The sequence below is a fragment of the Squalius cephalus genome (assembly GCF_949319135.1).
Source record: "Squalius cephalus genome assembly, chromosome: 20".
NCBI classification, from domain to species: Eukaryota; Metazoa; Chordata; class Actinopteri; order Cypriniformes; family Leuciscidae; genus Squalius; species Squalius cephalus.
Window position 1 is genome coordinate 11167044 of NC_137141.1, and position 17085 is coordinate 11184128.

At 36.3% G+C, this 17085-nt stretch overlaps 1 protein-coding gene across 7 annotated transcripts in view; it reads left to right on the plus strand.

Moving 5' to 3' along the window:
- The first annotated feature begins 1302 nt into the window (after positions 1-1302).
- The window catches only part of cdc42bpaa (CDC42 binding protein kinase alpha (DMPK-like) a), a 76431-nt gene continuing 60648 nt past the window's right edge, over positions 1303-17085 (plus strand). For all 7 annotated transcript variants that reach the window (XM_079853937.1, XM_079853938.1, XM_079853943.1 and 4 more), the window contains exons 1-2: positions 1303-2188; positions 12292-12383. In XM_079853937.1, coding sequence (XP_079710063.1) covers positions 2011-2188; positions 12292-12383 — 270 coding nt within the window. In that variant the 5' untranslated portion in view covers positions 1303-2010. The remainder of the gene's footprint in view (positions 2189-12291; positions 12384-17085) is intronic.

Below are 17085 nucleotides of genomic sequence, written 5' to 3' on the forward strand. Positions count from 1 at the left end.
TTGTCCAGTCTGTTTTCACAGAGCGGAAATTTTTCTTTGACACTGTAACATACATTCACTGCTTAAAAAACACATCACACATCAACAGCACAAATACAAAGAACTATATAGTTAAACACTGTAAGAAAAAAAAATTACAAATATTAACAGCCGTTCTATTGTTTCAATTAAAACACTGTACGATTTACTAAATAAATCATCTGTAAAGGTCAACTATAGATTCATTTCTTATGGTACAGTGAGAGCATTTATTGCCAGCAAACTTAGTTTTAGAGCAGAACATCATGGCTGTCTCATACTGTGACGTCATTCTGTTTGTTTAACTTGTCACAATGATTTCTGTCATTTCCTCAACTTTAACTCTATTTTCTTAATTAAATTCAACGTGTTTAAAAAGTGCAATGAGCTTATCATCCATGCCAGCAATTAAAGTTTTTAATTTTAGTGGAATGTATTTTGTTATATAGGCTATACACTTGTTGTAGTTATCCTTGGAAGTTCACAGTAAGAAGAAACTTTTCAGTATTTTCCATTTATAAGCATTTAAAATTTTTACTTAAATGTACTATAATTTAATATTTTACCAAAAGAATGCTCTTACCTTTGACTGATAGACACCTTATTAAAGTTTCTAGATATAGGCCTATAGGTTACAAAAAATAAATAAAAGATAGATAGATAGATAGATAGATAGATAGATAGATAGATAGATAGATAGATAGATTTCTCTCAGTGATATATAAACAGAGATGTATTGCACAATTATGGATTATTACAGCTAATATAAATAACACTAAGCCTAATATAAATTAGAAGAGTAAAGTAGCCTAACTAATTCAACTAAACAACTAAACTACAGCAAATCATCCCTATAAGCATATCTGATACCATCCAAGTTATCATGAAAAATGAAAGTGTGAACACGTGACCCCAACCCCCTCCACCCCCCCCCCCCCTAAATTCTCTGCTTAAGCAAAACAGCTGTTATATATGTGTGTATTTATGTATTATATGTAAACTTGTGTCTTTGTGTTTGTATACGCACCTGTGTTTATTTATGTATGTAAGTGTATTTATATGTATTTATTTATTTAGTTTTTCTTTAGAGTGTCTATATATTCTGTATGTGTGTTCTTCTAGGTATGTAGCTACATGTGTCCTTGTATGTGTACTGTTTATCTTTGTATGTTTATTTTTTATTTGTGTGTGTCTGAATGTGATTGTGTGTGTGTGTGTGTGTGTGTGTGTGTGAGAGAGAGAGAGAGAGAGAGAGAGAGAGAGAGAGAGAGAGAGAGAGAGAGAGAGAGAGAGAGAGAGAGAGAGTCGCCATGTTTCTCCTCATCATTCCTGAAACACACTCAGCGTCGGCGGGCAGATGAGAGAGAATCACCCCGTCACCCCGCATCCACACCGTCACCTTCCTCCTCCTCATCTTCACCCCATCTTCACCACCACCACTACCACTACCATCACCACCATCATCATCTGACGGACTGATTTCATCCCCGCTGGCAGGACTTACTTTTTCAGGAATTATTCATGGGAAAAGGAATGAGGAAAACTAAGTGACACTCAATCGGTGCCTTTGGAGAACTTCGCTAAACTCACTTTTTGCGGATATAAACACATTTTATCCATATTTTCCACACACGTAATGCCTGAACATAACATTTGGGGGGCGTGTCATGTTATTTCTGTTGGTTTTGAGGAGAATTCTCTTCGAGGACGAGCTAAAATCGGCTAGCCTGCTAGCCGAACGTCTTTATTAGCCGGATCATTAGCATCAGTTATTTTAACCCGTTAAAGTTGAACAAACTGGGAATTTTTTGAAGTTTATTTACTTGACATGGTTTGACACTAGTTTTTGTTATTATTAATACACGATTTTTTGTATTTATATTAGAAAAAAACAGTTAAGATACATTGTGTCGTGAGAATGTTGTTAGCTGGTTAGCTTGAGTAGCTACAGTAAAGGCACTTAAATATCTGTAAATTAAACAATTTTGAACCATGTCTGGAGAAGTGCGTTTGAAAAAGCTGGAGAAACTGATCCTGGATGGTCCTGTCCAGTCTAATGGACAGTGTTTTAGTGTGGAAACTCTTCTGGATGTTCTCATCTGCATTTATGATGAGTGCATCAACTCCCCACTCAGAAGAGAGAAGAACATTGCTGAGTTTTTGGAATGGGGTGAGTATGGTGCTTATAAAGACATGTATGCTTCTTAAAATCAATGCATTTCATGTTCAAGCCATCTTAAACCAATGCATTTCATGTTTAACCCATATTAAATCAATGCATTTCATGTTCAAGTCAACTTAATCCCATGCATTTTATGTTTAAAGCATCTTAAGTCATTGTATTTATTGATTAAATCATCTTATTGTAGCACCAAAGTTCACTAGATGTTTGGATTTTAGAGTCATCATAAATATGGACTGAAGTTTATGCAACAAATGTCTTTAAGCCACATTTGGCAGCACTGAATCATAGATGTGTGTGTGTGTGTGTGTGTGTACAGCCCTGGAAAAGTCAAGTAGCAACATGCTGTTAAATTCTGAGCCATCATACCAGCATGCTGAGCAGTATATCATAGGGAATGGATTGAAATTAACCTCAGAAAGGGAGTATAAGTTATTGGACTTTGATTAAACGGTTTCTATTTAAAAGAATGTGTGCTATTAAAAGTCTTAAAGGGCTAGTTGAAAAGTTATGAAAGAAATCTAGGCTACTTCTGCTTGTGGCAAAGTGTTCTGACACTGAAGGATGTGCTTTTCACTGTCATAGTGATTGATCAAACTGGTTCCCTATAGGAAAGACTACAGCTGGTCCTGGGATTGTGCATGAATAAGGTAGAAAAAGTCCCCTGGGTCATATGGTGTCATTCTGTTTTCGACTAACACATGAAATCTGCCTCTTTTGTGTTATACAAAGTATTTCTCCAAGCATGGAATATGACATGGGCTTTTGTGGTGGTGAAGTTGTAAATACATGAACTGAATTCAAGTAGGCATTGCTGGGAAGTATTAAGTGGCCAGTCATGTGACTGAAATGCAGCTGAACATATAGTGTGATGGGGAAAAGCAGTGTATTGTTTGAGTATGTTTAATCATGCGCCTCCTGACCCAGCTTAACTAATGAATATGACTTTAAACTTGTTACATGTTTAATTTGAGCAGGAAATGACTGGAGCGCTACATCACATTCCACCGTGAATGAACATAGTGTGCCGTTTGTTTGTTTGTTTTGTGGCGTGACTTGCAGCTACCCTGAATGACCTGAATGGTAAACATTCCTTCCATGGAAACAGAAGGCATGATGCACGCAGGATAGACCGAACGAGTGTGGCAGAGAATAATAAACGCACACACCGTAACACAATAATATTACGTGATCGATCTTATTCGTGATTGAATCTATTCTATGCACTTGTAGACCTCTTAAGCAGAGCATATGCTATATTTTAGGCTAATATTTTGGAAAAAAAAGACACTTGATTTCATTTTGATGCATTTCTTGTCAGCTTCTTGCAGATTCATTGATGCTTAGAGACTTTCCAATTTTTTTGCATGTGCTGCTTGGCTAGTGCAGTGTTGCTGGAATTTGCTTTTCGGGTCATTTATTTGTATTCTAGTTTTAAAACTTTAGTTCAGCATTGTAAAAACTCTCTCCTTTGCATTAGGCTAAAATTATCCTTACACACCTTTAAACCACAGGTTGGTTAGAGACGATGCCAGGAAAAGTTGAACTCGTGCCCAGATCATGAGCCAGATTTGTGAATATCTCTTGTGTTATATTCCTGTGAAGACTGCATGCTTCAGATGGGATGCTTTCACTTTTATCTGACAGTTTTAGAGATGGTAAATGTAACATCCATCATAACTGATGATGTCATGGTTTGATTTATAAAGTCTGGAGGAGAAATACATTAATTCATTCATGTTGAAATGCTGTTGTTGGGGTTGTGTAGTTTACTCTAGTAACTCAAAGTTTGTAGATTCAAATCCTATAAGCTGTAGGCTACCTATGAGCAAAATTGTAATTTCAGGTTATATATAAGTCTAGTTTTTCTATGTACCGGTATATTTTGCATAGTAAAATAAAATCTGTAGCTGTAGTTTGCTTCTTTCGCCAAATAATTTTGTCAGATATAACCAAGTTCAGTGTTTTGTTCTTCCCTCATATTTAAAATATTTAAAATACTATATAGTATTTTCATGGTTTGTCGAAATTGTAGTGTCATTAAAAACAAATATCCCTCCAGATATCACTTTTGGCCACTACTGTATAAAATATTTCCTTACTTGAAGTGAAATCCAGCATCAGATTATTGTGTAATGTCTAATACACTGTTAAATTAGAAAAAGATGCACGATATATAGGTATCAGCCGGTATATGTAAATATTTTATGTCATCGTTATCGTGTCGATATATATTAAAGCCGATAAATAATGGATTATTTCCTTCAGCTGAGACACTTCAGATGCACACTGTTCACCATGATGGTTTTAAATCACTGGAAATATGATTGAAAAAAGGAAAATACGGTTAAGTGCAACATGTGCAGTCATATGGGCTACATAAAATTATAACAAAAACATTATAACTGTGTGCTTGGGACATGTCTTTTAAAGGTGAGACTTTTGTTTTTGTAATCAGGCTCTCAAAAATTATATATAAATTTAGATTTAGATTTATCAGTTATCGGCTTTCAAATATGAAGAATTGTCGGTTACCAGTATAGGCCAAAATTTCCATATCGGTGCATCCCTAGCATTGATATTGTATGCTTCCAATATCTGCCCTTATCAGGTGATTTAATTTTTTTTTAAAACTGCTAATACTTTAGGCATATTCATATGGTCACTGTTCACATAAATGTATGGCAAGTTGAGTCTGTTTACATGCACAACCTTGCTGAAGCAAAATCTAGATTTGCTTGCTTTCCAACACGTGTTCTGCGCATGTCTTTGACGTTATGACATCAAAACACCTTTCTTGCATTTTCTGTTCATTGATGTGCATGTTAACCCTCAAAACAGCCAATTTTTGACACTTAACAGCATTTCTTTATACTTTTAAATGCATTATTTGACTAGTAATTAGTGTGTCAATTTCATGCTCTTTCTGTGCTGATCTGAAAGAGGCCTGAAGACTTGAAGGCAAATGTAGGAATGTGTAAGTCACAGATGCCGTTCAGGCCCAACTGTTTGAAAGAAAAGGCTGACTCGGTGGACGGTGACTAACAACTACCCTCTGGTATTTGAAGAAGTCCCCCTGTATAGTGAGTTCCCCCGGACAGCTGGTTTAAATTGACAACCCAGGCAGTTTTATGTGACTATCCTGTCACTACCCCAACATCATCTGCTTTTCCAGTGTTCTAGCTTTCATACCGTCTACGTTTATTTATGCAGGTTGGGTTTGCTGTCAGGTATAACCGGTCTCATATTTTGGGATTAGGTTTGTATTAACTTTGGGAGGTTTCTCGTATTCAAAGGTTGAATCCTCCTCGTCACAAGCAAGCTTTTCCTTTATATTTCGTCCTTATTTGCAGTTTTAATATCATGGCAAGTCAACACTTGTTTAGTCGCCGTGATTTGCAAGACCAGTATGCCTTTTAGGGATGCATAATCTTGTTGTCTGTTCTGAACGGATTGGGTTTAGGACCAGACTTGTTCCTCCATTGTTATTGGCTTTCTCACAGATGAAAACAAGGGCCAAAGCATAAACATTATCAGTTTTTTTTTTTTTTTTACGGTTTTAAAATCCATTTAAGTTAAAAACATGGCTAATCTTCAGAATAACAGACTATCGTATCCTTGCAGATCATGTTGTTTTTATCCTTTTTGACATAATGTAATATTATGTTTTTTGTGTATTTGAGATTTTTTAACATAAATAGATTAACACCCTTAAAGGGTTAGTTCACCTAAAAACTCTGTCATGAATTATTCATCCTCATGTCTTTCCAAACCTGTAAGACTTTTGTTCATCTTCAGAACACAAATGAAGATCTTTTTAAGGAAATCTGAGCAATTTCTGCCCCTCCATTTACAGCTACGCAACTACCACTTTGACACTTCAAGAAGTTCATAAAGAGATCGTAGAACTAATCCGTATGAATCAAGCGGTTTAGTCCAAAATTTTCTGAAGAGACATGATCGCTTTATATAATGAACAGATTGAATTTAAGCTTTTACATATAAACATTGATCAACGAACATAAACAGAAGCTCAACCGAACCTGCGTAACACGAGAATGAACCTCATTGGTTCTTCTCACATGGCTAGTAAACATGTTTGAGCTTCCATTTACCATCACTGATGTGTGAGTTTATATATTTATATATTTGAAAAGCCTAAATTCAATCTGTTCATCATATAAAGCGATCGAATCTCTTTAGAAAATTTGGACTAGTAAACTGATCAATTCATTTGGATTAGTTTTACGATCTCTTTATGAACTTTTTGAAGCGTCAGAGTGGTAGTTGCGTAGTTGTCAATGGAGAGACAGAAAGCTCTCAGATTTCGTCAAAAAGATCCTCATTTGTGTATGGAAGATGAACGAAAGTCTCACGGCTTTGGAACAACATGAGGGTGAGTAAATGATGACAGAGTTTTCGTTTTTGTGTGAACTAAGTCTTATGATTTTAAGGTTGTGTTACACATTATATCACCATTTACAGGTTCTTTTGATTTGAAATTGGTCTGAAATTAATCGTTTTGTTTTTTTCCGTTTTAGTGTATGAAATAATAACCCTGTGACATTATTAAACGAAAGCTGACAATTTATTTTGTGCCCAGTGTTTATATTATGCAGACTTTTCACAGTGAAAATGCTCTTGGTGTTGGATTTGAACACGGCACACGCTCACAAGTTTATCTGCAGTCTGGCTTTAAGCGCTTCTTTCCCTCTATGGAAAGCGTGTTTTAATGATCCTGCCAGTGTCTTTGCCTTTATATGGTCTCCTAATGCGGGTATTGCAGGAGATAGATAGTGTGGTTCATTTGATTTGCAGCTCTGTGTCCCCTTGCGCTGGAGACTGTGACAGTGATATACACAATGAGCTTTCTGCATTCAGATCTTTAATGAACACCGACCTGAGTGTGCTGCAGTTGTTTTGGACACTTTGGAAACAGTGTAGGTTCTTCTAAGGAAGGCTTGACCTTTAAACTGTCCTTCATGAATAGACTTTATACACTTTCCCTGGTTGATGTATCAGAGACCATGATGGCAGTTCCAGGTGGTCTGTTTTCCATCTGTTTCTAATGCCCTGTAAAAGGATGCCTGACACTGTGGTAACATTTGATATTCACAGCATTGTTTATGTGGAATCTCGCTCATATCCCACAAAGCTATGTGTGTAGATTTCATATCAACAAATCAGTCGCCTGACATTTTGCCTAATGGAACTCGCCCTTTGCAGCTTGAAATGTTTGGCCTTGTTTGCCAGAGGTGTGTTCGCTGTGTGAAGCAAGAAGTGATATATCCCATATCTTCCATGCTTAGTAGTTGTGTGTTTATAGATCAATATAAAACTTGATATTCAGTTGGGGTATGACGAGATCTTGCAATAGTAAAACGTGACAATATTTCTTGTCGAGGTGAACTGAAAAGCTGTCTCGCTTGAGTTGAGTTTGTGGCAAAACCTTTTACTGTGCTTGCATTATATTGTTCAGTCTGTATATGATAATTAAATAATATATGCACTGTTATCATGTACTCAGCAGCTCGGTTAACAAACTCCATCTCTGCATATGCTGTGAGTTTGGGTTGCTTGTAACGCTCATCTTTGAACGTATCGTGTGCCATTTCACCAGATTTGTAAGGCAAATAATTTTTAAACCTACTCTAACGCAGGAGAATACATAAATACATTTTTAAATATGCAAATTGTTGTTCATGGCGATTTCAAAATAAAAGTTTAAACCCTCGCTCTGAGTTTGCAAGTTTTGATGTCCACATGTTCTATTTCTATCGTAAAGAAGTGGCCAAATATTAAAGATTAAGTGGACATTTGAATTTAATGCTGTTTGGCCAATATTAAAGGTGTGGTATAATGCTCTTTTCACAAGATGTAAAATAAGTCTCTGATGTCCCCAGAGTGTGTATGTGAAGTTTTAGCTCAAAATACCCCACAGATATTTTTATATAGCATGTTAAAATTGTCACTTAATAAGGGTGAGCAAAAATGTCCCTTTAAATGCAAATGAGCTGCTGCTCCCAGCACGGGGGGCGGAGCTACAACAGCAAATTATTTTATTTATATAGTATCCATGTACCGTACATATTAATTCTATATACATTTCTCTTAATCTAATCTGTCAAATTCAAAAGCCCTAAACTGAAGGATAAATGCATGTTGGTATGTTTAATAAGAAAATAAACATTAGGGCTCTGTATTGGCAAGAATCTAGCGATACGAAACGTATCACGATACATGGGTCACGATTCAATATATTGCAATATATTGCGATACTGTGCATAAGGCGATATATTGGGATTTTTTTAAAGTAGGACTATAATTTTAGAAAAAGTAATATTTAAAAAAAGACAAGATGTGCATAAAAGTCAAAGAAGTTTACTTTAGGTAAACAATTCAGTACACAGAAAATCAAACTGCCAGTTTGGGATTGTGGTTCACAGGTTCTTAGTGAGCAAATTTTTATATGCTCAAGTAGGCCATAATAAAAGAAAATACATAGCCCCTGTCACAATACATAACACATACACATTATGTGCAAACATATTTTGATAACATGTCTTTTTATCTTATTTAACCCATAAATATGATAGTGAACTTGTAACTGTCACTTTACATCCACGAACAGCCGTGTACAAACTAACCGGCAACCTTCCGGTCTCTCTCTTGAAACCAACATCTATCATAAAGTCCAGTCACTTTTAAATTTTCGTCGCTGTTCTAATAATATTTATTTTCGCCATTACCACAAACAAGCTATGTAGCTGCTTAATTCTGAGTAGTTTCAATCTCTTTGTTACCACTGAATCGTAAGTGGTTTGACATTGATTGCATTCGTGACACTGGCGAACAGCAGTGAACACGCACTTTTGCCGTTACGACTTGAAATGTGTTGTTATTCTAAACTTTTCATTAACTTAGGAAGGCCAACAAAGGAAATTGGTTGCTTTTTATGCAGAAAGCTGATCTCTAGTGACATGACTAATCTTATATCGATCATTTATTGCTAAAGGGTGCGAAACCTGGCCAGGTGTGGCTCGCAAACCACCGCTGAGTAAGAGCAACAAACAATGAGGAACTAGACATTTTGATTGTCACTTGTTTTCTTTTTCTATTAGGATTTACTCTGTAGTCCCAGTGAAATGTCATTGATCCAAATCCATATTAAACTTAAAACACATTCTGAATGGCTGTTGTATAGCTTTTTAACTTTAATTGTCACTAGTAAATTGTTGCATTGCAATTAGGATGTGATGTTAAATGACTTGCCCAAATGCATGATGGTGATAATTCATTGATCAGCCCTTGTGAGGCTAAACCAACAACCAACCCAGATTTTTAACCACTATAGGCCACACCAGCCATAAACAGTTGCTTTCTGTCATTTTTGCTGTACAATAGTTATGTCTTTAGAATCTCTTGCTGTTTGTCAGTACATTAATTATACACTCTTGCGAAAGGTATGACAGTAAATACACATCATAGTCAGGTGATTTCAACAGGGACATGGAATCTGGATTTGCATGTTCGACGAGAGGTCAGATTTACCATATTTTCTTATCTTATTGTTGTTTCCATAGTGAGCCCAGCACCATTAGTGAATCATTTCTCATGGGAATATAAGCAAATCACTTTTATTGAAAGTTACTTGATCATTTTCCAGCTTCTTTAACACCCATAGAATAAAAAAAGGTGCTTTAGGATAAAACTTATAAATGTAAATAACAACTGTTATGATTGGATAACCTCTTAAAGGGTTAGTTCACCCAAAAATGAAAACATTGATCAGTGCACATTAACAGAAGCTCACGCGTGAAAACAAATCTCATTGGTTCTTGCGGAAGCTCAAACGTAATTAGAATGCGTATATGAGAATGAACTTCATTGGTTCTTGCTTAATGTGTATGTATATCAGTTCGCTAGATGGCCATCTCCCAAAACATTGAAAACACTGAAAACATTGAAAACCCACTTTTTAAGACCAATAATATTGGATGATTTGGATCCACTCACTTTTACCATCTCTTATTCACCGGTTACATCACTTGCCCACCCCAAATTGGCGCTAATTCTAAAGTGAAAGTAAAATGCGCATGGCCGCACAGGCATTCATAACGGCGCGTGTCCACTGGCGACCAGCAGAGCGTTTCTATGGAAGCTTAACTTCCATAGGAATTAGCCTAATTGAAAACGCTCGCTCTGCTCCGCACCGTTATGAATGGCAGTGCGCCAGAAAGATATTTGAACTTTTTTTTTGTTCTAACCACTGTCTGCCATGATAAAACCACGAAGAAGGCATATTTGATGTAGCCTATTTAATCTAATTTTAGAATTTTGTTGCTGTTTTTGTATGCTTAGTTTATTTTGTGTAAAACATCCAGTAGCCTATAATTCGTTTGCCGTTTTTTGCACAATAAAATCTTTACTGTTTAAGTTGTTTAAATCTGTTTAAATCAACTTTGTTTACATAAATGGTCTGGGTGGACTGTCTATATGGTATTATGTGGTTATTTTAAATGTGAACAAGCAATATTTTTTTCCGTTTTAGGGTGAACTGTTCCTTTATAAAGCCAAGCGTGCTTATACCACGCTTGGCTGTGGTATAGCACAGTATACTAGCACAGTAGCACAGTATACTCTTTCAGTATCTTGGAGCCTGCTTTGGTTTCAGCTATGTTCATCAGTTTTTTTATTATGCAGAGTTAACTGAATAGCACAAGGCTTATTATCTGTACAAGAGACTGGACTTAATGCAGTCCAAGTGAAAAGATATCCGTCTTTGTGTCTGATCTCTAGTGCTGGCAGTCTTGAGCTCAATGTGACTTTCATTGACCAGTACAGAGTTCATTCATAAGCAGCGCTCAGCATTGCAGCTGTATGGGTTGTGGTGGGAGAGGCAACGATCGACAGTGGGAGTCGCGTCAGGCCTCAAAGAGCTTGTATGGAGGGAGCGTTCCATCACAGGTCTTCAATAGAAAGTAGTTGCCTTTCCCCTGTTTATCATACAATGATTTATAGTTTACCTGTCACAGATTGAGAACATTTATGGACTCAAATAAATATCTATATTTTCATTGTGAGTAGTATTTTTCCATTCAAAACTTGCTGCTACTATGCAAAGGTGTTCTGGGTGGTTGCTAGGGTGTTCTGGGATGTTGTGGATGATTGCTAGGTGATCGCTTACTGGTCCAAGTCAAAAAAGTGCACCCAAAATCTTTATGAAATTGTAGTCATGAATAGACTGGTTAGTGTTTAGAAAAACAATGAAATTAAGATGAACCAGTGTTAATTTAACACATTTTAAAAGCTCATAATAATTGGGCTTAAATGTATCAATAAGTGTTAATTGCCATTGGCCAATTGAGATTTGTGATAACATGCTGCCTTGAGTGCATCCTCTTCACAGCTTTTAATCCTTTGCACATCCTCTCAACCATAGTAAATCATATTTTGTGTGCTCCATAAAATGATACAAACGTGATAATTGATTCTCATTGCAGAAGGATGCAGCCTTGAAAACAGAAACCATTGTCTATAATGGTAGTCATTGTGCAATGGCCCCATACTTTTTGATGATGTGGCTTTGTACACAATTATGATTTGCCACAATCAGTCACAATAAAAGGGTTAATGGCAATTTGTGCTGCCATTCATGATAGAACACACACTTGTATGCGAAGCTTTCTGCGTAAGTTCTAATTGGGTGTTGTCAGGGTAAATTAAAATATATTATTGCAAAATAATCAGGGTCTCTGAACGGGTTTTTGTTGTTGTTGTTTTGATTATGACCAGATGATTATGCTATTCTGCTACTTGCCAAATAAATAAGTAAGTGGACATGAAATATTGTTTGAGTTATGTGACCGGTTAGTGGCCAGTTTTATTTTTTGCTGTGGTACACCATCAATCTGTCCTTCACACCTGCTCAGAGATGCCTCTGAACTTTTGACTTGTGTGAATGTGCTGTAACTGAAGCTGCTACAAATCCCTTCGAGAAGATCGGATCCTTATGGCACATCATAGTGAAGTGATGGATTTGAACGTCTTCAACAATAACTCCATGCTGTCGTCTCTCTCTCTCTCCGCAGCCAAACCGTTCACCTCTAAAGTGAAACAGATGCGATTGCACAAGGAGGACTTCGAGATACTGAAGGTCATTGGTCGAGGAGCTTTCGGTGAGGTAAGCATCCTTCTTGTGTTGAGACTGCATCTGAATCCCCATACTATCCATAGTATATAGCAGTGGCTCTCAAGTGATGGTTCGTAACCCCAACAATTTTCTGATACGGTTGTTTTTATTTTTGTGCAATAAACAATTTTGGTATTATGTTGGTCAAATGTTTTGATATTATGTTGGTTTTAGTAGCATGTCAAACATTTGCTGGATCCGTGCATGCTAAATAAACCTAATTGTTAAATAATAATAATTTTGAAAGTAAATTTAACTAAATTAAAACAAACATGCTTGTGCTCTGAAAGTCATGGACAAATGACTCTTACAAGCTGGATCTTGTACTGAATCAAGTCAAAAAGTGTCAAAGCTATGAAACCGTAAACTTATTGTGAGCAGTTAGTGAATTAACATCTAACTAAAATAACACATACAGTCACAAAAGAGTTAATGTTTTTTATTTAAATAATGTTATTAAAGCAGTATTGTTTAGTATGTAGTTTAGAACTTTCCAGTACTTTCACCAGTGAACTACATACTCTACAGAATGTAGAAGTGTGCGAATTGGGATGCAGCCAATCAGACATTTAAGCACCAGAGAAGTGGTTATGACCCTTGTTGGCGACATGGTTGTCTCTTGGGCCAAGAATTTTTTCATGACCCAAAGAAATGCCAAGATATTTTACGAGTCATAAACTAAGCAAAGTAGGCCTACAGTTTGCAAGCCCATGAAAAAGTGAAAGTGTTTCACTTAAACAGTTTAGCAGCCAAGCTATTTTCACTCTTGCATATTTTATGCTTGGAGTTCCGTTCAGGGACCATGACACCATCACCATCTGCAGAATGAGAGCACACTGAGCAGATGCTGATGGGTGTCATGGTCTCTCTTTGTAGTTGTCAAAGGGTCGTCTCTGTGTTAAGGTTGACCTGTCACCCCGACCGCCCCGTGCCGCCCGGATCCTGGTTTCTTAGACGCTGACAGGAGCGCACCGCTAAACTCTCTCATAACATCGCTGGCTCTTCTCTGATCAATTGGATGATTGACATTCATTTATTCATTGTGTGTAACGATTTTAGATTGATCAATTTCGTAGCTGTGACACTGGTGTGCATGCACTTCTATCTAGTTTAAAGTTTAAAAGGTCAAATTTTTTATTGAATTTTCATGATGTGCTGTTTTCTGTTGATTCGCAGCTTGAATAAAACTTCATTAAATATGTGTAGCATGCCTGCCATCCAGTAATCACAAAAAGCTTTGTGCTTTGTTACTTTTAATATGAAGCAAAGTCTCAACTTCAAAATTCTGTCGATTTTATTGCGAAATTCAAACAGTGTCATCTTGGCGCTCTTTAATACGGCGTGACAGATCGCTGTAACACCTCAGTTCAAGCAGGAGCATAGATCAAGCGCACGTGAACCGATCATCTCATCTCCTCTTTACTACTAGTTACAGCACAAAATAAACATGGTTGTTGAACAGTGAACACCAGAAGGTATGTTGAAAGATACTTACCGAAATGAATCCCGCCTCATGTAATCGCTCAGTGTAAGACGTCAATAAAACAGCTTGTAGGCTAAACAATGTCACTTAACATTAATCAATAATTTACTCACTAAACTTAACAATAATTATTTTTACTTAACCTGTTAGTGATGTCTTTAATGTATTTTTGAATCAATCTGTCATGAAAACAAATTATTACAGTTTATATTTCAACAAACCATATTAAAACTGCATAATGTGCAATTTAAATGTTTGTACAGCTCAGTTTTAGACTATTGAGTGTTGATTATTAAATAAGTTTGATTAATTCAGTTTTCGGCTTGAATTTTTGGTTTTGGCACAGATTTTTTTTTTTCGGTGCATCCCTACTGTAAAGGAAAGTTGGTTAATGGTTAATTTGTACTAGGGCTGCACGATATTGGAAAAAAAATTACATTGCGATATTTTTTTCCCAACGATATATATTGCGATATTGCGAGCCATCAATCCAGTCTAAAGTCAATAATTACCATTCCATGTTATTAATAATTTCACTAATAAGCAAGCTTCATTACAAGTAACAAAAAGGCCACTTAATATTTTATTCCAGAAACATATTTCTCTCAGAATTCGGTGAACGTTCTACACAGGACCTAACGTTCTTCAGGTTCTAGGACCCGAAAAATGATGTTTTCTGTGCTGATTCATTGACGCGTTCATGTAAACGGCACCTAGAACCAGCAAAAGTAATGATTAATAATATGTAAAATATTGCAATGAGACATTTTATTTGTTTAGTAATAAACAAGTGTTTTCTGTAAAGATGAAGTTGACAATACTGACTCGGGATCTTCGCAGCAGTGATCGGGAGAAATGCACTTTTCATACAGATTTTTTTTTTTTTATGGTTCTGTTTAAAAGTAGAGATCTCTGTAGATAATAGTTATATTTCAATTTTTTTATTATTATTATTATTATTTTTAGGTGTGTGAGGCGAGTAGGCTACCTTTTATGCTGAGTTTCGGTTCATGGATGATAGCTTAATCTCCAGTTCAGGCGCTGGCTGCTATATTTCATTTTTAGGCTATTTATTAAATCCAGGAAATTGGATAATGAAATACTGATTAAAATTAAGATACAATTAATACGAAATTCGTTTTAAAGAAAGGCTTTGTGCTTTCTGTTTGAGGTCTCTGTGAAAGTTTCTAATGATGATTGACATACTTTTAGCAGTCTTTTAGTGCCTCTTTCATAACGGTCGCGTCCATAATGTCACGTAACATTGTTTTTTCCTCATAAATGCGAACACGAAAAATAAACGACTTTTAAAAAAAAAGACAACCATCCACAACTTTATAACACTCCAGCAAAGTAGCCTACCTCTTTTTGTAGACGAAATAGGCTAGTCCCAAATAGCTGATTTTGACTTTTTTGCGACGGATACTCTTCGTAGCGCATTTTTAGCTATAGGATTGCCAGTGAATGTTGGCTGTGAGCGGTGAGCGCGGCACAGCGAACCAATCACTGTGCAGGCACGCGGAACGCGTATGTCACCCCAGCAAAAAGCCATACAACAATCTCGTGTTTACTGTGTGCTACTAACGTTACCCTTCACATCGCATGTTCCAGCGATGTGACTATCGCTCATTCGCACATCGCGATGTCGATGTTAAAACAGAATATCGTTCAGCCCTAATTTGTACCACTTCAGCAGTGTTATTTGTAGAGGACCAAACTAAGTTAAAGATGCCAAAATCTCAATGATCTGTGTTCAGACCACCAGTGAATCAGAGTAAAGAACTAATGTACTAGCTGTTGTTATTTCCCCTGGTTTTCATTGGCTTTTTCATTTGAATTGCTCGCTCTTGTCCACCCGCACATATCTCGTGCTGTTGACCAAATTATGACAGAAGATAAATGTCTTTTTGGAGTAATAATTAGATTTCCATAACTATATTTCAAAGGCTGCATTGTGGGAGTTAGGCCCATGTAAGGCTGTGTGTTTTGAGGGCACAATGCCAGACAGCGCTCTGAACGCTGTTTGAAAAGTCACTTTCCAGTCTTTCGATCAGATATTTGCCTGATGTTTTAGCTGATAGTAGTTAGCTTTTCTTAGGAATCGTAATCTAAATTTTAGGGTTTGTGCTTTTGGGATTTAGTTTATTTTAAATCCCCATCAGATGTGTGGAAGAGTGAAGAGCGTGATTTCTGTCTGGAATAATGTTCGGATCCTGGCTCGGTCTGGAATGTGTAGACCTCTCAATGCGTGCTTGTTTTGGCTTATTTAATCGCAGGGAGTGAATCACACCGTTGTTTCACTTGGACACCTTGAGTTCAAGACAAATACATGTCCATTCCACTTCCTTTTCCCATGATGCTCACACTTAAATGTGTGGACCAAACTTCATTTATTGGTCCATTATGTGCTGTTTAGGGGGATGTGTTTGGACTAATGCTCCCTATAATTTGGTTTTCCTTCCAAGAAAAACCTAATATTGCTATTATTTTATAAAATATTAATATTAACTATAATTTTAGGCTATATTATAAAATTTGATAATGCCATCGGTTATGGCATCTTTTTTTTTGAAAGAAGGCCAGTATCACCGATTCCAATGTCAAATGTTTTTAAATTTTAGTCATTTATAGCCATTCAGCATTTCCAGTATAATTAAAAGCTATCAATTTTAACATTTATTATGCTTTAATAAATACAACAACTTCTAATTTAAGTGAACTTAAACAATCTTCCAATAAACCCATTATAATAAATGTTAAATTTACCTATGCCCTTCAATATATCAATAGCTCAATGTGTCAATAGATCAATCGGCCCAGTCAGACCTGTTCAGATTTTTACTTGCCCTGTCAAAATGCACAAAAAATTATTGTTTTCATTGTTTTTGACCTTGTGATCAATCATGTAACCTTGTAAACAGTGCTTTTAAGATTTTCAGGTTGGTCTAACAGGTAGGATATGTACAGAAATTGAATATAATAATCAAACACTACACAGTCTTCCCTGCATAAATCATAAATTGAAGATTATTGATTAATCCTTATTAAAGCTACAAAAGTTATTCAGTCAAGAGCAAGAAAAGTGAGTGAATCTTTTTCTTTTGTTCTTTGATTAACATTAATGACAAACAGCAGCAGGTTTATTAGGCTGTTGTCATTTTAAGACCTGCCGCAGATCTGACGCACAATTGCGCATCCCGTTTTCTTACA